General features: G+C 42.5%; 1 protein-coding gene across 1 annotated transcript; it reads right to left on the bottom strand.

Annotated features, from left to right (window-relative positions):
* Positions 1 to 400: 400 nt before the first annotated feature.
* Positions 401 to 24,054, bottom strand: gas2l1 (growth arrest-specific 2 like 1). Its single transcript, XM_044371892.1, has 5 exons — positions 22,814 to 24,054; positions 13,532 to 13,639; positions 8,519 to 8,615; positions 7,208 to 7,517; positions 401 to 5,349 (listed from the first exon to the last, which is right to left on the bottom strand). The coding sequence occupies exons 1-5, from the start codon at positions 23,507 to 23,509 to the stop codon at positions 3,264 to 3,266; spliced, it is 3,297 nt and encodes a 1,098-aa protein (XP_044227827.1). The 5' UTR covers positions 23,510 to 24,054; the 3' UTR covers positions 401 to 3,263.
* Positions 24,055 to 24,408: the final 354 nt, after the last annotated feature.

Here is a 24,408-nt window from a genome sequence, read left to right as displayed (position 1 = left end):
ATTTAAACGGCTATAAAACAATTATAATGCAAAAAAATATTAAATAGTCCTCCAATCAGGTTAAAAACTAGTGTTTCTTTAGTGTTAATACAGTTTTAATACTCTCAGTCAAATCTTCCCAACATATGGACACATAACTATTTAGGAGGGAGACAGCATTTCTGCTCTACACATTATACTCCAGGACAGGTTGGGGTTTCTGGCATTGTTTTCTTATTTTTTAACATCACACTGCAACATCTGCATGAAGAGATTATCCATATTGGTCAACTGAACAAACTGGATGATTAGACATCTTATAAGAACCAAACACATTTTGTCCAAGTACAACAAGATGTACTTGTACAATCCGTTCTGTACACTGCTGTGACTGCATGAAAAATGGATCAAAGCTCATTCATAAACTTCAGAGGAAAATATTTATTACAAGAACAACTTGACAGCATTTTCAACTTAAAAAAAAAAAAACAGTGAAATGTTGCAGTATTGCTATTTCATACATACAAATGCCACAATGTCAAGCAATCTGTACATTTAACTGAAGTTTTAGTGAAAATAACATTAGCAAACAAGAAATTGTCTGATCATGAACATTCAGATTTTGGTGATTGGGGGTAGAGAGAAGGAGAGAGAGTTTTCTAAAATTGTCATGATTGTTGTGTGACTGATAACCCAATGTAATCGCATGTTGTATGAAGTCAAAGTTCACATAGCTGGTAGACTTTTTTTTTTTTAAAAAAAACACCAATTGATCAAAATGAAAATGTCTTAAATTGAGCCAAAAACCGATTCACACTTAAAATTATACATTTAGAATATGTAAAAACACATTTATATGTAATATCTGCTCATATAAGTGAAACTGATTATCAGCTACACATTGGGTCAATGTAGCTATAACATTACTGATGCTGATGGAGTTTTGCAAAACAGCCCAAATATGTTGCGTTTGTAGACTCACTCCAGTTATAAATGGGACACATTTCTAATGGATTATGTGTCTTCACAGTATGTAAAGACAAAAAAAGTGTGTATGCTGTTGAGAAAAATGAATAATCTTACAATGCATGATGTTTGTACATGTTGGACCCCACCTCATTAGGATTTTCCCTCAACACTTACAGTTCACTTGTCAGTACTTAGGACACAGATGCCACTTGAGCCCACTGAGACTTAATTTTATAAATAAATAAATAGGACCAACATCACACCTTTCTTTACTCCAGTTCTATATATACGTTCATACAGTATGTACACAAAGATACACACAGTCTTTTTTTTAGCCCATTCACGGTGTCAGTGCCCTGCAATAAGATTGTATCTTGCAAATTTTGCTTTTTCACCAACATTGTCTCCATAATCTGTGGGAATATCACATCAAAATGTGACATCAAAAAACAAATAGAGGCCTTTAGGCAAATTGTAAATTTTTCAAATTGATAACAAAATGTTTTTTTGAGGTATGAGGCTTCTGCAGGGCACTGACACTACAATTCACACTTTTCCACTTTCAAATAGCCACACTTGTTAAATACCAAAAACAGAAGTACTGTAGCTGGAGTCTGGCCTCTCATACTGATATTGACAACTGTACAAGAGTTTCACAAGACAACCTTAATATCCAGTTACAGCATCTATTATTCATGCACTGTTGCACACATGCACACTCTAGTCAACGTCATTCTCTATCCATCAAACTTCACCTTATTATACCATTGTAATTAACTTTACATCAATTAGTACCAGAAAATGTAATTCCAAAAGTATGGAAGAGTGGGTACTGTGTCCAGAAAACAGTATTTCTGCTCACTGTGAAGACATTTTTTTCCCCCTTAGCCACTAGATGTCACCATAGTTTGTGCCGTGTCTTTGAAATCCATTTGCTAAGTAGGTTATCTTGTTTCTTGAGTTTCAAAACAACTAATAGGATTCATAGGCAATAAATTATATATCTTTATCATGAATTGTACATTTACATCAAGTATTATCTATAATTAAAATTGGCAACGTTCCTCACTTTTTCCCACATTCACATTCAATCTTTCCAATTTCTATTTCCATAAACCGTTAATGATGGCAATGTAGTATTACTGAATAAATCTTAGTGATGTTGAGCAAAAACATTCAAAAACTAACCTGCGAATCAATTTTAAGGCAAAGGGAATTGTGAAGGCATTTTCAACACCAATATTGCATAGCTAAGGCCGCACAGAACTTAATACCGCAAATATGTACATTATATTGTATTTTCAATGTCTTTTTACATATAACACACCCACATCTCTCAGTGGGCACATAAACATGTATTTACACATTCATTCTCTTGAGCATTTGACTTCTGCACATGTATATTTAGCATTGTATTCCAGAGTTCAGTTTGGTCAGAGGGAGAGCTCTCAACATTTTTGTTTCAGTGACAATGACACAAAGCAATATAACCTTCACTGATCCATGATATTTCAACACTTAAAAGTAGAAATAAGGTTAACATGTTTTACTGCATTAAACATAATCTTGAAAACCTGTAACACATTTTTAAACAAATATCATCTATCTCCACTACATGAATTGGTTGTGAAAAGGTGACATCATACACATATAACAGCAGAGAACTGTACAGAGATTGGTAGTGCATGTAGTGTTCATAAAGTCAGAACAAGAACGGGGATATTTTTGTCTATGTTACCTATTAGTGTACTGTAAATATGTGTATAATGAGTCATATGTGAAGACCACTAATGTGGAGAGACTGAAAATATCACAGTCATTACACCAGTATTTTGACTATCAAGGCTGTGGCAAACCACAAGAGGGAGCCAATCCATCTGACTAAAGGTTTAGTGTTTACACTGTTTAGAGTTGCAGCTTTAAATCCCTGGCACTTAACCATGCCCCTCAGTGGGGCACATGGCAGCACATATGCGCTCTCTCTCTCTCTCTATCGCTCTGCAGTTGCATCAACCACAAGAATTTCACAAGTGTCTTGCAAAAAACACCTTATGATTGGCAAAATCATCCCCATGCACACATTAAAATTACAGTAAAAGTAATATCAAAGACCATTCCTTTGGTAATAAATAATTTGGCTTGAGTGCAAAATAAAAGCAATGTGAACCCCCTGCAGTTATTCAGGGGAGAGACTAAGTGAAAAAAAGGAGTGTTTGACATGCAATGAGAACAGTCTATAGCCCAGTCTTACGTCTTTTTTTTTTACACAGTAGTTCTTGACAACAACCCCCTGTGTCATACCCATCAGTTCTGTGCTACATCCAAGCTTCAGTGTCCAGGCTCCCAGACTGTCCAGGGTAGGAGCAATCTTTGTTGCCCATGGCTGGAGAACGTGGTTGAGGATGGATCATGTCTGCAAAGGCCTGGTGCAGGCTTTTGCATGTGGCTGGGCGACCAGTAGAATGGGAGCTCTGAGGGGACATCGGTGGGGTGTGGCAGGGTGAAAGTGTGTCGTTAGCCTGCAGATCTCTGTAGCTGACCGGGGTGGGGATGCGTGAGGGGCTATTTTCTGGCCTGTTGTCAGTGCGAGGCCTGATTCTGGGTCTCAGTTTGTGCTTAGAGATAGGGTTTACCCTGTCTGACTTCCTTTGCCCTTTCTTAGTCTGCAGCACTTCTTCGTCTGCGTCCCCGTTGGCCAGGAGTGAAGATGGTGGGGGGGATTCAGAGCGGGATTCACTCAGACTGAAGCACATTGAAGAGTTTTCACTAGAGGAATCCTGGAAGGAGCAGTCTTCAGAGGGGGGAAGGGGGATAGGTGATGGGCAAGCCTCTGGGGGCGGGAGGTCATCACTGCCATCACCATTTTCAAAGTCATATGGTAGGTTTGGCTGGTGATTCTCCAGAGGAACATCTCCTTCAGGTCCTGTGCCCCAGCCAAGATGACCCTGTTGGTCGGTCAGCAACCCAGTAGGAGGGCAACCTCCATGGTCTCCATTCATATTCCTACAGTGGAAAGCCGGTTGTGAGGGGACCTGATTCATCAGTCTATTTGACTCAGAGTCTCCAAGACCAGGCAGGGAAGAAAGATGTTCCCTCTCCTCGATGGAGCTAGAGATGGCTGGAAGCTTCTTGAGACCCCCTCCACGATCCCCCCAGTGTTCAGGTTCTCCTTGACCAAAGTTGTGTGGTCCTCCAAAGTTGTGTCCATAAAGTAAATTCAAGGGGTCCTCCAGTGGGAAGTGACGGAGATTAGTTCTCTTGGATTCCCTGAGCTCAGGCAGAGTTCCTATCTTCGCCCCTATATTCAGGGAAGAGGAGGAGGAGTTAGAGGAGGAATAAGCAGAGTCAGTGACATTAGGATCAGTGGGTGCTGGCACTGGATGTGTTCCAGCTCCCTGCAGGGTCACTCCTCCTGGGGCTCTACCAGACACTCCTTTAGCCTGCTGTGTATTAGCTAGGAATTCAGCCTCAAAGCTGCGATACAGGTCCTGCTCCTTCTGGGGGTCTAGTGTTGGCAGCATCTGGAAGCCAAAGCCCACTCCTTCCTCCTCAATCTCCTGGCGCTCCACGCCAGACCAGTTCCTATGATGGCCCCGCCCCCCAGTAGAGCGAGGGCCATGTGATGTTCTAGGAGAGCGGGCAGCGTGATGGTGAGAGTTGCGAGGAGATGAGTGTGGAGAACGTCGACCTCCGGAGGTGACCGGGGGCAGCAGCCTGCCTTTCCCTACAGATGGTGACCGAGGGGCAGGGGGTCGAGGAGTAGTTATGGTCTTCTTACTGGGGGTGCTGTTGTTGCTTTGGACTCCTTTAACAGGTGAATTGGAGCATGAAGAGGACTGCCTCTTGGTGAACCCACCACCTACTCTGGGGGAGGATGGGGGCAGTTGTTTGGCCCGAAGATCCTCTCGTCTGTCTGAGGGTGGAGGCTGAGGGTCTCTGTAGCAGGAAGCGGGCCCCGGGCTGGCATCGCTGGACCGAGTACGGTTCTGTAACTTACTCTGGCTGTGGGAACGTGGAGCATGAAGCCTTCTTGGGCCTTCATTTCCAAGGGAGCGGCCCCTCTCTGTGCGGGCGGTCCGTGTTCCATCAGGGGATCCTTGTGGTGGGTTAGGTTTGAGTATTGGAGCAAGCGTGGGACGTTCCCGAGACTGGCTGCGTGCACGGGGCAGCGTGGGACGCAGGGATGGGGTCTGACTTCCAGCTCCAGGCCTCTCTATTATATGCTTGCCCTCCTTGCGGTTGACAAGTAGGATGACCTCTTCACCGGAGTGACGTGAAGCACCACCAAGAGAGTACCGTCCCCCTCCTCCCCCTCCTCCCCCTCCTCCCTTAGAGGAGGCTGTAGAGGAGTCACTGTCTCCAGACAGACGTCTTGTCACTGGCAACATTGTCTCCTTATTCCTACAACATAGGGAGGACAGAAAGAGTCATTTATATTTACAATAATATCATACACTTAAAAAATGTCTCTCACAATTTATATTCATTACTCATATTTGCACACAGGTGGGACGTATGAACCATATTGCCTCTGACTCAGCTCTCAAGGGAGAAACAGATTTGTGGTAAATTTTATCTTTCATCAAAACATGAGGTGACCTGTGCTGTGCAATGTTAAGGATTTGTAAAAGTCTTCCAACTTGCCATTGTTGAACACTGACAGTTTAACTGAACTAAGGCTTGGTGTTTCTTGGAACAGTGGGCAGTGACAGCCAGGGGGATTACAGGCAAGTTGAGAACAAGTGGGGGCAGGATTAGCAGTCCTGTAGATTTTCTAACCCAACACACAGCACTGCAGTTTCTCAGCTAGACACCACTCCACTGTCACGCACCAGTGGGACCATCAGATTTAACCGTATAATCAGCTACTAGAGTTCACTTACATGAAGAGCAGATCTAGATAGATTTGATGAGTTAAGGTCAACAGAGTGCATACAAGTAAATTACATATTAAAAGATCCAATAAAGGCTGTTATTTTTGACTACATATGTACATTATAGGGGTGCTCACATATATACTTTTATATTTAGATTAAAGACATAACATTTAGTCTATTTTTCAACTGATCATACTTAGGTACATTGACCAGTTTTACCACATGGTTCACAGATATTTCTGTTGTAACTACACCTTTTACAGCATCATTGTATTTAGTTGTTATCTAGTATCCATGTTTTAAAAGACCTTTCAGACAATTTAGGAAGGACATCAGGTCCCACTCTTTTGTTTTGAATTTTGGTGGTGAGGCTACACTTTTGTTTTCATTTAGATCATGGGCTGTGACTTTAATTAGTGTTTGATTGCACCAAATTTCTAAAGTAATCCATAACTATTTATATATTGATATGGTAGTTGGCGTGCATGGAGCCCACCTGTTGACCTACTTCCCCAGTTAGCTGTGAACAGTTGTCTAGGGATAGTTGTCAGATTAGACTTCATCTTGTCTGGGGCACTTGAAAAGCGATGCCCCACCCACACAGGGTTAATTCGAATGAGCTGTTGCCTTGACGTCTGGTCTGAGCCATCGCTCAATACAGAAATGAGCCACACATTGGCTAGAAGCCAAAGTAAACCACCATTCAGCTCCTAATTGTGTTTAACAATGGCGCCTTCACACTCTGACATATAGGGAAGGTATGCGACAAACTAAACCCTTTTCCTGCTTCATGAAGAGCATAAAAATAATTCCCTTTACATGAGATATATGCTGCTTCCCTGGTTCTGATGCCACTACCCTATCACTGTTATGCCACTTCAAAAGAACATCAGAGAAAACTGATGTGTGATTTAATTTGTCACTGGCTTCATACTGATGCAGACCATCTGTTTGCCATTAGCAAAAGAAGAAACTCTTGAGCAACAGATCTCACACAATCACAAACATGTTTAGGCAGTCGATTCAATGGACTAATTAACTGAATGAAAGCAGAAAAGAGACAAGTGGGGAGAAAGGAGAGTTTAGTAAACATATTTAATATCTACCTTGTAGCCACTAGGAGGTGCTGTGTGAGATGGATTTAGGGCAATGTCACCTGAGATTAGATAAATCTGCTCTGGTCTAATCTGTAGCTTCCGGGCATGTGTATTTGTTGTGTATATGTCAAACTCTTTGTGTGTGTGGCTTTCTGTTTGTCTGCCCCTGGTCACAAAAGAGCAAGTAGCAGAATCCAAGCGGGCCCGCCCTGCCAGGCTACTTGTGAGAGATTAATCTCTTATCATGGTAACACACTTATCCACACACTTATCACACACACTCACCTGAGAGGATTAAAGTGGCGGGGTTCTGAGCGGTCTCGTGGTGGCCGAGGGAGCAGAGTGCGTGCTGCATTAGAGTCAACCTCGGTGGGGACAGAAGGGTTCTGAGAGCGGCCCGGCCGTGTGGAGGAGGAAGGGGCACATGGAGCAGAGGGGGGCTCCAGGGAGCGCCTGTCAGGGGGTTTGTAAGGTGCGATGCCTTCATTTCGCCAGTGTGGACCTGGGCTAGTGGAGCGGGATGAGTGTGCACTGGAGGACTTGCTCTGGCCTCCCTGACCTTGGCCGCTGGCTTTAGCCTGGTGGTAGCGGTGGGCTGGGGTGACAAATGGTAACATGTGGTTAATTCGGACTTCTAACAAGCATTGACTGAAAGGCTGTATAAACACCTGGGATTAAAATAATCAAGAGAGGTCCAGAAATACATCATAACTAACCACATCAATGCCATGAAGTGTTTAGATAGCAGCAGTAGTTATGATAAGTTGAAGTTTCCCTTGGCCAGGGAGATGGACCCTTACTGGTATTTGTGAAACTAGCCAATCAGAGAAATTGTGATGATCCCACCATTTAGGGAGAACATTTATAGTGCATAAAAGGTCTGTTTCCATTATCACTTAATACTGTATGATCTTCAACATGACCTCTTGTGGTTAGAAATGCAACACCAATTATGATTTCAGCTAGTGTCAGCTGTCCAGACCAGTCAGCCCCTGACATCAACACTTCAGCAGCAGTTTGATGATAAGAAAGGATGGTCTCACTCAACATATTTATGGACTTGTACCACTGTGATGCTAATCAAAGTGATTGTAAACACTGAATGGTCAGGACAGGTGTCCAGTTTATAAGCACAAACTAGTCTTTGTTTTGAGATGGTTGCTATACAGATGTGTTGTACAATCAGGTAATGGCAGAGGTAGCACAGAGTCACAATGACAGCACATTTTCCATTACAAACTTGCATCATTTTCCAGACCTACATTTCTTGGCTAAATGTAATATTGGCCAGGGGTCAGAATGACATAGACTGTTGCTGGGTGATATAACAATGCCAAATCAGTCAACTGCACAAATCTGAATATGTGAAATGAAAGAATTTAGGATTGAATATATATTATATGTCATATGTCTGCTAGGTCTGACCAACAGTATTTCCCCTCACTGCTGACCTTGACAGTGTCAGTGCTCCTAGTCTGAACATAGTATATTAGATGTGAATCATTTGTTTATTATTATAAATTCATTATGAATTACACAACACAAAAACACGTTGTGTTTCATAAGTGACAGACGGGGAATAGGAAGTGACCTCACCAAAAGCAGCACAGCGACACGGGTCATGCTTGTCCAAATAGTGCTCTAATGTGTCCCAGCCCCCTCCAACACGCACCATCACATGAGTACGAAGGACCTGATGGGAGAAAAGAGAAAACAAGGCTTCAGTGGCTGAACAGAAAGTAACATACACTTTAATGCACAAATAAAATGGCTAAACCTTTTGATATACTGCAATACCACACACACTGCACAAGTCAATAGATATGCAAATTCCACAAATGGGACAGCTTGGTGAAGGCTGGCCGACCCTCAGTGTTACGTAACATCTAGATGCACCCCTGCCTGTGCCTCTCCTTCCCCCGCACCTCCTCTTTCTCCCGCATCACCCCCAGCTGCTGCCATTATGAGGGCTGTTCATTGCCATGCCAACTCACAATTAAACAGAGAACGGTAGCATAATAAAGAGCCAAAGTGCTGTGAAAGACACTCTTTTTTGGCCTCTCTCATGCCTCTCAGCTAGCTTCCCCATGTTTTCAGAGGGTAGCAGGGTGAATTAGCATTGTAACAACTCACCCCTGCTGTCCTCTCTGAGATTTCCGTTATCGGGGAGAGGAGCAGGGAGGAGAGGGGGCCTGGATAGACATAACAGAGGGGGGTTGGTGGATATGTCACTTCCTACTCTCCTCTGCTCTTTGAGGCACACACATCCACAAGATCAGACCAAAGAGCCACACTCCCTCAAGGCAGAGGCTGCCTTCACTGAGGCAGCACACTTTGCGTGATGTGACAGCCCAGTGGATGCATCCCCCCTGCCTTGCGTTGTGTAACAGGGTCTGTCAGCCACATGTTTTAAAGGTTGTACCCGTGTGTCTGAGGGCAGGCAAGGCAAAGCCTTGGTACATCTGTGTGGGTTGGCACAGTTTATTTCCACCAAGTCACATGTGGCATGGCGTCTCATCACTGGGCCCCTGACCGTGGCCAGAGAGAGGCCACAGACATGGCATGCACACCAAAGTCTGACCTCACCTTCCCTCTAATACTATCCCTGCCAATCCACTACAAGTCTTTTCATCTGCCTTGCTCTGCTTCCCTACTGCATCAAATCCGTCAAAACAGCTGATCTGCTTATCTCTATCAGACCTGAGAGTATAAACTGCTTACTCTCCACTGCTCTGGCCTTATGTCAGTAACAGGTTTACTGTGTGTGTGATGCTAACAGGCTGACATGTGCCAAGCAGGGCTCGAAAAGCAGGGCTGCACAAGCTTCATACCATATTCATTTAAAGCCAGAAAGTCAAAGAAGAAGAGATGTGTACCAACAACACATCAGTTTACATCATAGAGATGCTCTCACTTTTATCTGTTACTTCTGACTGTGTGTGATCACATATTTTTAGTTTCTGCATAGTGTTTACTGTGACACAGGTGTTGTTGTGACATGTACATATATGGCTTTATATCTCTATTTAATAAACATGTTGTTTGTTTCTACCTTCAGACCCCAGGTAGAGTAATGGGCATCCAAATAAATGAACAAATGACTAATTGCACTAATTGCCCATCCCTAATTCCTAGCTTATTCAGTTCACTTCTGTCATAGTCTTGTATTGATCTGACAAGTATGTCAATGATAATCACTGTTTTGGGTGATTATATGACATTGAAACACAAAACAAGTGATCACAGACACTGTGGAACAATGTGGAACTGTATACTATGCTAAGAGAAAAGCACATGGGCATTACATCATTCAGCAAGCACAACTTATTTATTTTTGGATCTAAACTTGCAGAACATACAAACAAACAGAAACCGAATGATTCATAAATTTCCGTATCCGACAAGCTCATCTCATAATGGCCTATTTTATACATGATAACGCTGCAGCTCTACTGAAAAGTCTGACGAGGCTGAAAAGATGTTTAGGGACCGTATTCTACTTTAGATCTGTGGTTCAGCTGCCTGATTTCCCAGCCACTGAAGGGGTTATCACAGTCTTCACCAGTGTAGAGAGCCCCAATCCCAGTTTCTATGGTAACCGAGAACAGAGAGAGTTCTTGTGATCATAGTGTGGGTGTGCTGAACCAATTTTCTTCTTGAATTTTTGTTGGTCAATAAAAAAATTTTTTGCTCATGGTTCATTTCAGCTGTTGTGCCCCACGACTGAAGACGTCTCCTCCATGTAAGGAGCGATCTCCCTGGAGACAAAGACACCTTATTTACTCCCCCCTCTGTTCGTATGTACACCCCTTTGCTTTCTCCACTTCATCCCCTCGTTCAGCCCAAGATCCTTGTCAGAGCTTTGGCAGCTGAATAGGGGTTTGTTGGCTTTCATGGCGGCTGCCCGCTTCCTCCCCTCAGAAGAATAAGGGAAGTGTGTTGGCCGCACTTGTAGCTGCTCTGGCATATGCATAATCACTGTCATCCTCAGTGAGGAATCAGGAGAGGGCGGGGACAGTATGAAGAGAGCTAATCTGACAAGTCAAAGGCTCCCAGACACACACACACGAAGTCCATCCCCAAACAGGCAGATTTTAATATGTCTACCACATTTAAAGTGGCTGCTGTAACAGGCAAACATGAGCTTATAAAGATCAAACACTTCTCATTCCATCTTAAGACTGGACAAAAATAATAAAGGGGGAAGAGAGGTCAGAAAAGGAGGAGGGTTATGTTTTTGTTTTTGCTGAGGGAAAAGAAAGTGAGCAGAGAACAGTATTTTTTCTTTCTCAAACCAAATTTATGTTTCAGCATTCCCCTGTGGGATTCATTTAAAAAAATAAATAAATAAAATAGTCGTAAATGACGTCTTTAGAGTGCACAGTCAGTTATAAAGCTTTGTCATATGGAGAGGGCAACAGTGTTGTCTCTGTTTCAGGGCTTTATTTTTCCTATCACAGTCAACCACCTAATACGACCAACATGTCAGCTTTGAAAAAACACAGATGACACATAGATTTTTATGGTGATCTAATACATATAAAATAGTGACTGAATGTTATCTTAACAATAGTCATTGCCTCTTCACTTGCATCATGACAGAACGTTAAATGTGTCATATAAAGTTGGCCTTTATTGTAATTCGAGTCCAGCCTAAAAAATTTCACTTCCACTAATGCACGCATTAGTGGCTGCTGTGAAAAATATTATCCCATTTATATATTTTATAAGTTTTGAATTAGATTACACCATGATAAATTATTTTTGCTTTGCCTCGTTTAGTTTGTAATAGTGCATTGAGTTATACCAACTTTGAAATATTAGGTGGAGAGTGATGCATTTCTTTTCCAAGTCAAGGGGAGGCTCCAAACAAAATATTAATAACACTGGGGAGGGTCTTGCTTTTTACAATGTGAATTATACGATTGAACCCACTTCTCCAGCCCATTAACTTTCATACAGTCCCTTTCAATTTGTTCTGCTTAATTCAGTAAACACCTCTGAAGACTTAGCTTGAGTCAGTGAACAGCTCACTGTGTAGAAAAAGACTGTACCTAGATAACATTTTAACATAAAGTATCTATCACATCTCTCTGTCTGGACAAAGCGGTGCCACTGAAAGTGAAGAAATAATGACATTACTGACAGTCAGGCAGACCTATCCTGTAAAAGCAGGAAACTTGGAATGCTATCCACAGAGTCCATTAATCTGGCCGGGGTACATTTTAGGTAAGTGAGACCAAATCGATCCTCTCCAGCCTTCCTACCCAGTCCTTTGAGGCCTGATGTGGGTACAGCTCTTAGACTGAAACTGAGACAAACAGTCCAGCAGAAACAGGCTACAGCCAAGATAAGGGCCAACTCAGGAAATGACCTAAAGCTCTATTTGTGTCTGACTGGAAAAATACAGTCCTGGGAGTGGGCCACATGAAGGCAGTTTGTAAACACTCAAAAGGACAGAAATCACAATGCTTTTACATGTACTGATGTAGCCAATCAGCTGAGTGGTTTATCTGTTGATACCTAACCCTGTTCTTCTTGAGGCAACATATGATGCCATATGCCAGCACTGTGTGGCTCCATGCAATTACTGCAATCCTCACAGTCTTCTGTGCTATGTGCCAAAGTATGCTGTGTATATGCAGATGAATGTGTTTAATTAAAGTGTCTTAAAGGATAATTCCTTATTTTCGTATTTTTGGTCATTGTTTCTATTATGAGTAATCAGTAATCAGGAGGCACAAGCACACCCATAAATTTTTTGCAGGTACAAACACTCAGTAGCAAAAGATGAAATTGCCAAGTCATTCCCAATTCCTCTTTTATTCTACGTGAACATGACAATGTTTAAACCACAAATGTTCCTCCTAAATTGTCCCTGTAGAATAAAAGAAGCATTAGGAACATAGAGGTGTGTAGGTAAAGTTAAACCAGGAAGGCAACCTGTAAACTGTGATGAATGTTTACACAATACAGTTTGTTTTCATGTCAAAATATGTCTCACCTGGGGGTTCATGTTAAACCTGTATAATCATCTTACTGCTTGTATTTCTCGTCTGACTTCATTTTTAGCAACGTCACCATGTTCTCACAGCTCATCAATGAACTTGGTGTCTACAATGTTGTTATATCCGAAAGGAGGAACAGCCAAAACTACTAAGATAAGACCCAAGTTGTAATAAAACCAGAATTATCCTTTAAAAGTGAAAACGACCTAATGGTGTGCAGGAAGCTTTATTCTTTCATTTGGTATATTTGTAACCAGTTTTATACCATGAGTAATGTGAATTAGCCTAATCAGAGGCAGCTTTAGTTTGCCAAGTTGCTTTTATGATATTACAGGCATCAATTCTGACACATTTATGACTTCACTTGAGTTAATGAGAGTGATTCATTTTCAATATCTGTTGTGCTCGACAGTCAAAGCAGCCATGCAGGTGATCAAAACATCTTGGATTGAAGATTTTCACTGACAATATAATAACCTATTATTTTACCATCTACTGAACTGTACCCTCGTCTGTAAAAAATAAAAAGAAGACATATATCATGGTTCACAGAGACAGGCAATTCTGTTTGATGTCAAGGTTGTTTGTGGTGAGGGCTTACCCTTATGAAGATCAATGCACTGGAGTCCCCCACTTTGTACTTCCCCTCTGACACCTTGATCATGGGAAACTGAGCTGGACAGGAACACCGGCCCAGAATCTCACGCACCTGAGGAGAACAAAACATGACACACACATCAGAAAGGAAATTCACAGTGATTCCTTCCTGTTCTTCAGGTCAGTGACCCTCACATGAGATCATGTTTAGTCACATATCTGTTTGTGACCAAAGCCCTGCTGATTCTGAGCGCTATGTGTTAGCAACACAATGACTCTATTTTATGGTGTGAGAAATGAGCAGTCTTGGCCTCCTGCGCGCATGAGTGTTGGAATGAGTGTGCGTCATCTTCCTGCCAACTTTTCTCTCCGAGTACCTACTGAGTGATAATGTGCCCCATGCCTCTCTTTTACCACTTTACAAGCCCTGCCACATCTCATCTCTCGAGAACATTTTGGTCATTCAGTGCACCGCAAAGTCCCACAAAAGCACAAAAACACATATGTGGACTCTCCTACTTATTTCTCTAGACCTTTACATGACATTGTTTCTGGCCGTGACATCATGAACCGAGGGGAACAAAGAGCTCCGAAACCAGCACTGGTGGTGATGATGTCAGCGAGGCCTGTGCTGCCAGCTGGGTTTTGAATCGAGAGATTCAGAGGCGGTGCCCTTGCTGTGGTTGAGGTTGCTTATTAGGCAGACACAACTGCAGGGTGGAGCGAGATCCGCCTGTGCTACACAGGCCTAGGCTCTCGCAGGATTGGACAACTTTTGATGTTTTTCTTGGCGTCTCTCTCAGACAAAGGCGTGTGCGCACTTGTCGACCAGGAGACCAGGAGCGAGGGAAAGTAAGGCAACACAGTGGATGGAGGAAAGCAGAGGAAGGGGGGGAAGAATAACTGCTCCATAACTGTGCAGAGGAAAACATGAATATGTACTTAACTGCAAGAGCAGCTATTACAAGGGCAGGGATGTTTTTTATTGACAGTTAAAGCCCCTGAAAACTTAGCTTGTACTCTCAATAATTCATCTAATGTTAAATATTCATGAGTAAATAAGCAGCAATCAAAGTAAAGAAGACAGTACTATTTGTTAAGAATTTAGACTCAATCAAGTGATCAAATGGTGTGTTGGAGGCAAATTTCAAGCCGTAAGCTCCCACCCTTTTCTGTTTACACTGCCTTTCATGCTGGATACAGTGCTCAAGGGATATGCTCGCCTATGGTTTATGTTAGCAGTATGGCCTACAACACATATATTATGGTGTTTTCAGAAGATTAAGGAGCCACCTTGTTATTTTCTTGAAATAGCACCCTTCTTTCTACCCCATGCTTATTAAAGAGGGTGGAATCAGAGCTAAGCCTTGGCATCTCACCTGCCTCTCTGTTCTCCACCTCACCTGCCACCATTTAGCCATCTTTCCTTTTTCTTTCTCTCATCTCCTTTGTTTTCTATCAGCTTTTATTTTTAGCCCATGCTCTAGCTGACCAGACCTATATTTGTCTGTTTTGCTTACATTTCTACATCTGCTCGCTCCTTCTCTCTCTCTCTCTCTCTCTCTCTCTCTCTCTCTCTCTCTCTCTCTTTTTCTCTGTGCAAGTCTCCGCTGTGTCACTCCGTCTTTCATTCTGTCAGTAGGTGGACGAGCCCTGTTTGGAAAAACCCTAGTCAGTGAGTTAATGGAAAGATTACTATGGCAACAGACACACACATAGCCTTTCCCTTCCCTTTTTAACTGTACAGTTTGCCTTCTTTTTCGTCCTTGCTATAGTAAAGCCTTTCAGTCCTCTCTTTCTTTTCCCAAAATCACCTCCCCCAGAGCTGTTAAGCTGAGGTCATAAGTTTTCCTGCAGAGGGAAAGTGAAGAATTCGCACGCTGTGTCCTATATGCAACACTGAGCAGGAAGCAGAGTTGAACCATGAAGTGTTTTAATAATAACCTGATCAATAGCAGCCGTGACACTTGAGGTATTTACTCTGGTGGAACCTCTAATGTGAAATGTGTGCATTTCCCATGTCTTTGCTGTGTCAACAATGGATACACTCAGACGTACAGAAATCAAAACACACCCACTATCGCACACACCAGAGTGAGATAAAGGGGCAGTAGAAAGACAACGTCAAGCAGGAAACATGCGGAAGTGGAGCTGGGACACTGCGAAAAACTGAGGGATGAATTATGGATGCATGCTGGTCACATGAGAGACGCTTTCAGCAAGAGCTGCAGATGTTGGGAGAAGGAAAGAAAAGGAAAGGAAAACGAGCTGCAACTGAACAATCCACAGAACGCCCCTATACTGGAAATCTGCTGCATCTATCTTAGGATAGGAATGCAATGAGATATGTCTTTGCAAAACATTTTCATTTTCATTAAGAGACTGCTCAGATGTTCCCATTGATTTAAGTTTCTAGGCTTGTCTCAGTTTAACTTAAAGAACATATACATCTTTGTTTACTGTCCCACAGCTCATATCTGCTCAGTGTGAGTCAACAATCTCCTTCCTTTCTAATTCCTTCCTGACCTGCAAACATCTGAAGGGCCATTCATGGCAGAGATTGACCAAGACTGAGGGCTGAGCAAACCCTGGGGATGAACAGAGGAAATGGGAGGGGGGAAAGATAAAGATGTTTAGATTCTATTCTCCATTTTCTTTACTGATTTGTAATATGGACTAACATGCTGAAGTTAAACTGCATCTTAATTTAATGTTATCATGACAAAGGAATGTACAAGGTTGCCAATATTGTTCTACTGTAGTGAGAATATTCACTGGGTTGTGAGTTCAGTTTAAAGAATGAATCTGTCTTAAGTTATTTGGTGGTTCTTATGTGAATACACAAAATGTAGTTTTGGTTTTAGTTCTTTGTTTTTATGAACTGGGATCCAAATTTCATACATGAACTCTGGGAGGCTGCACATCCATTTGAAAATATGTCTGATTTCCTCATGAGTCAACAAACCTGGTACAACCACGCAGTTTATCCTAGTGCTTTTGTCAAACATAGGTGTGCTGGCTTGCTGTAACCGGCTCATTTTATGATTGTTATGAGCAGGATATTATTGCAGAGCTTCAACAATAAAAAACTGAAGATTACAACAACTCACTCCACAGGAATTTACACAAGGCGTTGCCAGGATTTGACTTCTGTGCCCTAGAGTCAATTGTAGAGTGGAGTTAACGACATAATGCATAGTGCTATCAAAGGTAAAGAAAATTGGGAAGATTAAAATATCATAAGGCACAGCATACGCAGTACTTTATAGGTGAATTACATAAAAATGACAGAACAAGACTCTTCTCTTAGCTTATCTTGATACCTTGAGGGTCTCCTGTCATGACTGGAAGCTTCCCAAGATATAACAACCACGCCATCAGATAAGCACAGAGAGACATGGAAACTAGGCCACAGGGGGCGCCTGTTTGGCAGGAGGGAGATTTTTTGGAACTTGAGGGGTTATTGCTTCACCACCCACAAGTAAACATTCCTAAAGCCTGTGAACACACACTGAAAACAGCTACAAAAGAGTCTATCCTCCTATTAAACCACTGAACTGACAGCCTGCATAAACAACTCCTCTGTGAATAACTATGGTTCATCTCATAAACACGGAACAACCTCTTTGCACAAATTATCACCTTAAACAACCTAGGGGGTGCAAGGGAGGTGACGAATGACTGAATGAATTATAATCATTGTCTCTAATTGGGTTGAGCCTGTGGCCTGAGGGGAAGAACTGGAGAGATCATGGACGTACAAGTATTTAGACACTGTTAGCATGCTGGTCCCACAGGCCAGACCAGCAGAGACTTGACGGAAAAAGAGTGGGGTAAACACCTTGGGGTCAGATGTGTCAGTCAATGACAGAAACCTTTCATGGAGATAATACAATAGATTGAATAAAATTATACTTCAGCACTGAATACATACAAGGAATAGATTAAATGTGCTTATTTGCCTTCTGGAAGAGACTTAAATTACAAGATTGACAACACACTCATGCACTCATGTCTTTGCATTAAAAATAAGGATACAGCCAGCAGCTGGTTAGCTTAGCTTAGCACAAAGACTGGAAACAGAGGGAAACAGCTAGCTTGACCTTGTTTACAAAATATTCCTTGGCCGAGAGCAGTAACTTCTTGGAGCTGTATACCTGGCAACGTAAAACAGTGAATTATCATTTTTACAAACAAGATATAACATATTAGTTAGTGAGTGTTAAAGGTGCTAGTAGACTGAATTTGCTACCTTTGGACAGAGCAAGACGAGCTGTTTCCCCTTGTGTAAGTCTTAATGCTAAGCTGAGCCAAACAGCTGCCTGCTCTGGCTTAATATTTCCTGTACAGACTTGGCAGTGGTATCATTATACTCATTAAGCGTATTTAACTATAACTATTCTGTTAACTGTTGTAGTAAAAGTAAAAATAATAATATTCCCTTCCTATCTTTTATAACCTGTGTTGCATGTTTGAACAGGAATAAAAAATGTAATCATACTAGCACCAGGGCAGACCTCATCCGCTGCTTCAAGGAGACCATTTTCTGAAAATCAATGCCTGTCTTCTGGCCACTTGACAAACAGCTCACTGGGGACTGTGAAGATATTTGAATCTAATGGACATCAAATGCTGTATGGTGGACAACGCTATTATTCATTTCCCTCAGTCAAACAGGAATGTAATCACTGTGCGGGAAGTCAGATATCAGGCTGGTGTCTCTCTCATTCGCTGATTTCTTTCATTGGGGGTCAACAACACTCCCCTTGTGACAGCCCAGATTAGAGGAATCGATGTCCTTTTGAGGTCTCACTCCTCATTTTGACACTCCCCACCTGTGACCAGCTTGAAGAGGCTGCAGGCAGTTGCAGAAAATAAGCAGATGACTCACACAGACAGAAGCTTGTTCAGATAAACACCCTATTAAATGGCAATCATGCAAACGATCAGCTGATATCATCAAACACTGCAATAAAGACATAAAGCGGGCAATATGCAAAGTGCAGAGTCAGCTGTTTCCACATGCACCTTCCTGCTTTGTACTGTTGCTGTGAAAAATCTACGGAGGGGAAAAAAACACTTTAAAATACTAAACCCCTAAAATTATGGGTGCAAGTGACACAAGAAGGAGAAACACTGAAGGATGCCACGCTCTCTAAGCAAAGCGTGTGAGTGTGACCCAATGCTAAGCATGACCTACTTTCCCCTTTTCACTCTGGCTCCCTCTCTACTGTAGCTCTCCCTCCCAGAGTAACATCCACTCCAGTCAGGTTTAATAGAGTGTACAGTAAAGTCACTCGCGGCACAAAATCTTTTGTCTACTCCCCCTTTTTTCATTCCCTTAGTGCATGAGTTGGACCATAAGGTTAATGGAGGAGTGTCCGCACAGGCACATTATGTACAATTCCCCTCTCTCTTTATCACCCTGACCTGCTGCTCTGCCGGTGTCTCCATGCAAAGTATTTGATTGAGATCACCTTTGATTACCTCGCTGTCAACAGCGGCAGTCTATTCATTTCCTCTGTTCCATGCTACCAATAAGACAGACTGTTCTGCTCTTTGCTTTATCATCTCCAGCAGAGAGAGGTGGGGGATGGGAATGAGGGCTTCCACATATATGAACTAAGCAAAGGCTTGAATGTTAAAGCCCGAGGTGAGAAGAGACATGAACCAGTTTATATATGAGTGAGCAGGAAGAAGGAAAGATGGAAAATGAATGACACCGACAAAGGTTGCAATCCTCCTGTGGTCTTTTGTCTACTGTTGTATGAGCTCAATTACTGTGGTGTATAGATGTAATAGACATATGAACAATTAGAGTGTCCATTAAGGGGTCCATGAGTGCAATTTCAATTATTATATGTATGTCACTTTACATAGCTCTCTATGTGTTTTTATGACTAGGCCCAGAGCATAATGGCAAGACCTTGAAAATATACAAAAAGGTCATTTGTTTAGGTAGCCAACCATGTTTCATTGCCTCAGCCTCAATTGAGCATATAGGAAAATACAGATTCAATCGAAGTCGCCGTTGTAATCCCTCTCTAGTGGTGATATGAAATGTTTGAGAAAATCCTTTAATGCAAAGGATAAACATGTACATATACAGTTATACCAGCTGCTGTCTGTATAACGCCTGTGAACATACATCTCCAGGGGTGGGAAAAGGCAACATTTAGACGTATATGTCACTGAGTCAAACTGTGATGAAGGAAATGAGACGCCGGTTACTTCCTCATCTTAGAGTGGAAAGCTATCCCTCTGTGAGATGAGTAAGAGCAAAGCGACAGATCAGTAGGAGACATAGTGGTGAGTATTTACACAACAGGTTGTTGTAACCAGGAAAGTAAACTAGACGTACAACAGCTTTTATGTGATGAAACACCTATCGTATGTAGCAGGTAGTTAATGTGATACATCACCTACCTGCTTCAAGAGATGGCAGCAGATTATTCAATAGCCACGTGTCTTTAGAAGCACATGTACTTAAAATGATCCCGCTGTCTGTGCGCACAATGTTACTACACTCATTAGAATAATGACATGTAATCCTATTATCACTACACTTGTATTGTCTTGAGCTCAACAACAAGATTAGTTTGATCATCCAACTACCAAACACTGAAGAACAGACAGCTGCCAATCTAATTGAGATACTGTGAGGAGCTGCACATGAAACTAAATGCCAAAATTTTAAGATGTACTACACAAAAAATTAAAGTTGCACTGAATATGTGATTTTAAATGTAACAGAATAAATACATTAATAAGATCCTATATAACAGTCTCATTCAGAGCTGCTCTACAGATATGGACATAAAATACTTGGTGGTCATGCACATTGTACAACAATTGTCTAACATTTCCAACTTGAATTTGTTTGGATATGGGCATTCTGATGGTGCATACATGACATCATTGTGTGTCCAAGTATAAACGCTGATTGTAGGTAGAAAATATGATCATTGAATGTTTGCAGCCTTTCTGTTTGCACAAGCATCTGAGGCCGCTGTGCACGTCTCTGTGGGAGCTAATGGCTTGGTAATTAATTGATGATACTTCATCAATAATGTTTTTGGATATGAATAGGGAGACAGCTCATGAATATGTTGATAAATAATGTACAATCTTTTAAAAAGCAGCTTTAAAATAAAGTTATCACATGTATTAGCTTATGATTTTTATCAGGGATTAATCAGTAAATGAAAAGAAGTAATTAAAAAAAAAAGAGTAAAACCATCCAGTGAAATGAATCCATCCAGTATGATGCAGTAAAGTTGCTCTGCCTGCAGGACTGAGGGCAGCAGACACACAGTCTGGTGTCACAGCTGTGGACCAATGAAACTAAGCCCTTTAACTATCCTCCTCTCCCTCACTGACAGATAGATACTCATGACCACCAGCAATGAGGTTTCCAGAAATTACGAGACACTAATCTCTTGTAAGGCCACTACATCAGACAGAAATACAAAGAAAAGTATTTCACGGGTATTTTGCGGGATAAACTTGTGACTGATGTCACGAAGGACAGAAGAGCCGGACGCCTTGCAGCAAGAACTGAGTGAACTGGTCGAACAGATAATAATGAAACAATTGAAGAAAAATGTGGATTTCATTGAGTGTTTTCTGGTGTATATATCTTAGTCATCTAATCATAATTAGGGGCATTCAGTGGAAGTGTGTCTCATACAAAGTCTATGAAGAGATGGAGTCATTAAACAGGATGTGTTTATACAACTCCACAAACACTGTGAAGTAATAACTGATAAGTTTCTGATGTCTGCTGTTCTGTGCAGCAATAAAATCATTTTTCTTACTCAGATATGGAGGATGGAGATTTTATTCACCAAACACATGGTGACTGGGACTTCCTAAATCAGTCAAAGCCAGTCAAAAGTGTCTGACCCTGAATGTCTGACAGACAAGACTCTGTGCATGCTGTTTGTGTGAGTGTGTGGAGTGACGTGTCAGAGAAGGAAAGACAGGCATATGCTCTGTAAGCTTTCCTGTGAGCTTTTTTGTCCCAAAATGCTTGTTTAATCCTAAGTGCTCAGTCATATGATTGAGTGTGTCCAGTCAGACAGTCTGGATACATACAGCGCACATCCTCCAGTGCACGCTCTCCTATTTCTGTCCGCAGAGGTCACACCAGAACCGCTCTGCTCTGTTGCCTGACAGGCGTGAGTGTGACTCCCAACTGTCTCCCCTCCTCCCTCTCAGTTAGCCCTCACATCTTTGTTGTCAAAGACCAACATTGTTCCCCCTCATCATCACGACAATATTAACTTCTCCCGCAACTCGCCACCCAAGCACGTGTTCTGTTGGTGTGTCTGTCTGCTCGTTAGCTCTGCTCTAACGAGATCTCTCTCATGAGCTTGAGTCCAGCAGGCCCTGGCAAAGGTCAACCAGTTCAACGATTGACAGGAGTTGATAGTTAAAATTCTTGGAGAAAAGGGTAAGTGACTTGTACTGCTAAGTGTGTAGCATTTTAGTAGACTTCAGTAAATGAATCGCATCATTTGTAAGCAAATAACCTGGTTTTCCTGCAGTATAAAGTATTGATTACTCTTAATGGACAAGATAAATGAAAGAGGAGCTTTTCACAGCTGATAATGATCCTGAGCTCTGAGAGAAATATCTCAATCTCTTGTAGAGGATGAGCTGACATTTCAACAGCAATGCAGCAGAAATGTCACCGAGGTGACCTTTGACTTTCCATACCACTCCTGTGTGAGGAGAAAGCAATAATTTGGCTGTCAAACACACACTGACCCTACAGGTGAGCAGGAATTTAACAGGGTACTCTAAAGCAAAGTTATGCAGGGACACACACACACACACACACCTCAGGGGATGTATACCTTCATCATAGCACTGACATGATATTTTCAGAGGTGCTTCACTTTTAGCACGCCTGTGTTTTACTGTGGGAGAGATACTGTAGGTCCTCTATCATTTGCTTCATAATCTGTTTAGCAGCAGACAAAACACTCTGATTGTTTTGACTCTTAACCAAGGGCAGAGGGTGACAAACTGTGGGAAAGTGGATTTATATTTAGCCCTGACGCATTGGAATTTCAGCAATATGCAGTATTTACAATGTGTGTTGAGCAATTCTGTGAAAATTGAGATATGAGATCATAACACAAAACTATGACAAAGTGCATGACTCATACACTGTAATGTAGTCGTGATGCATCTTGGGTTCTAGTGGTCAGGCTTATACAATATAATTAAACCCCAAAACTGAACTTAAGTGGCCTGTGTTTTTATCTTTCAAACTCACCAACTCATCCAAATTTCGCATGTCACATAAAACTCTCTTCGGCTGCCAGATGAAAGGTTCTGGATCAGGTTCATCCTCCACACTGCGAGTGCTCTCCTTCCGGCTGAAACACCTGCTGGGCGGGCTCTGCTCAGCTGGCTCCCCTGCATCGATCTGCAGGCTCCCCTGGTCCCGTATCTCCTCTTCGATCTCCTCTTCCAGCTGGATCAGCATGGGGGCCAACATGCCAAATTTGGAGCCACGACGCGCCACCTCAAGGAGACACAGAACGAAATTCTTCTCGTTGCATTTCTCCACCAGGTCGTTGGTCTCAAACATGAGGACGTCCTTGATCCAGAGCTCCTGCCTGCACCAGCTGATGAAATTGGACACGTTATCTCGCGCCACGAACGAGCCGGCGACCACATTGCGCGACTGAAAGACAACATCTTTGGATGGCATCTTCATGGACTGTGCAGCCTCCGGGTATTCCAGCTGGAAGTCCTGGGCGGCGCGGTTCACGTTGTTGGCGTGCCGACAGAGGGCACAGCCCGTCTCCAGCCCATCCATAAAGGTGTCCGCAGTGATATCTAGGTCGTACAGGGTGTTCAGCCATTCAGCCAGGTCCTCCTTCATGGCGTACAGGTATTCTTCACTGGATTTAAAAGGCCGGATACTCTTGGAGGCGGCGGACTGGATGTTGCTCTGATCAGCCATATTGTCGGATTATATATCAATAAAGTCTACTTGATAATTCCCGATTGTCTCATTGCACAACTGCGCTCCAAAGCCTCATCCGCAAAATATAGAGAAATAACCGTGTTGAGGCACCCATGCCGATTTGCATGTGTGGTTTCTTATCGGAGCTCCTTGAAGCCAGGCTTTGTGTTGTCAGAGACATATTGGGATGCGGCGTGGCCGTGGCGCATGGATGCGTTTTCCGGATGTCTCTGCGAAACCCGTTTCCTTTAATGAGCGCATCGCCGGGTCCCGGAGAGAGTATGAAAACGGATCAGCCCGGGACGCCGATACACACCCATCCGACGACCGGTTAACCCACCCGGTGGCCGGTGGTGGATCCTCTTACCTACAAAAATCCACGTGTCACCATGTCTGTGTGTCTGAGTCAAAGCGGCTCCTGTGAAAATCGCGACCACTGGGCAGCACCGAGTCCACAGCTCATCTTCACTGCAAATAGGCTCAGCCCATGTTGCGCCGCCTCTTGCACTGAATATGTTGACCTGCTGTAGCTTAGACCGGCAGAGCGACTCGGTGGCACATCCCATTATGAGGGATAAACGCTCGGCAGCGGAGGAAAACTTAACCCCATGTTCACCATACAAAGTGAGAAGAAATATAGATATCATGTTCATAAAATAGGATACTAGAGGGCACACAAACAGTAAGCTTTAACCTTTAAGTGTTGAGGTCTGCAGATGTTTTAAAATTAAGTTTGAATTCAAGATGTATTTAAAGGAATTGGTTGCTGATTGATTGCCTTGTGATATTTCAACTGGTCCTATTTATCACCATTAATAACTGGTAATCAGTGATGGAAGATGTTTCGCAATACAACAGTACTCAAAAATACTCTGTTAAAAGTAAAAATCTTGCTT

The sequence above is a fragment of the Thunnus albacares genome, chromosome 2 (assembly GCF_914725855.1).
Source record: "Thunnus albacares chromosome 2, fThuAlb1.1, whole genome shotgun sequence".
NCBI classification, from domain to species: domain Eukaryota; kingdom Metazoa; phylum Chordata; class Actinopteri; order Scombriformes; family Scombridae; genus Thunnus; species Thunnus albacares.
This window is presented reverse-complemented; position numbering and strand designations above follow the sequence as displayed.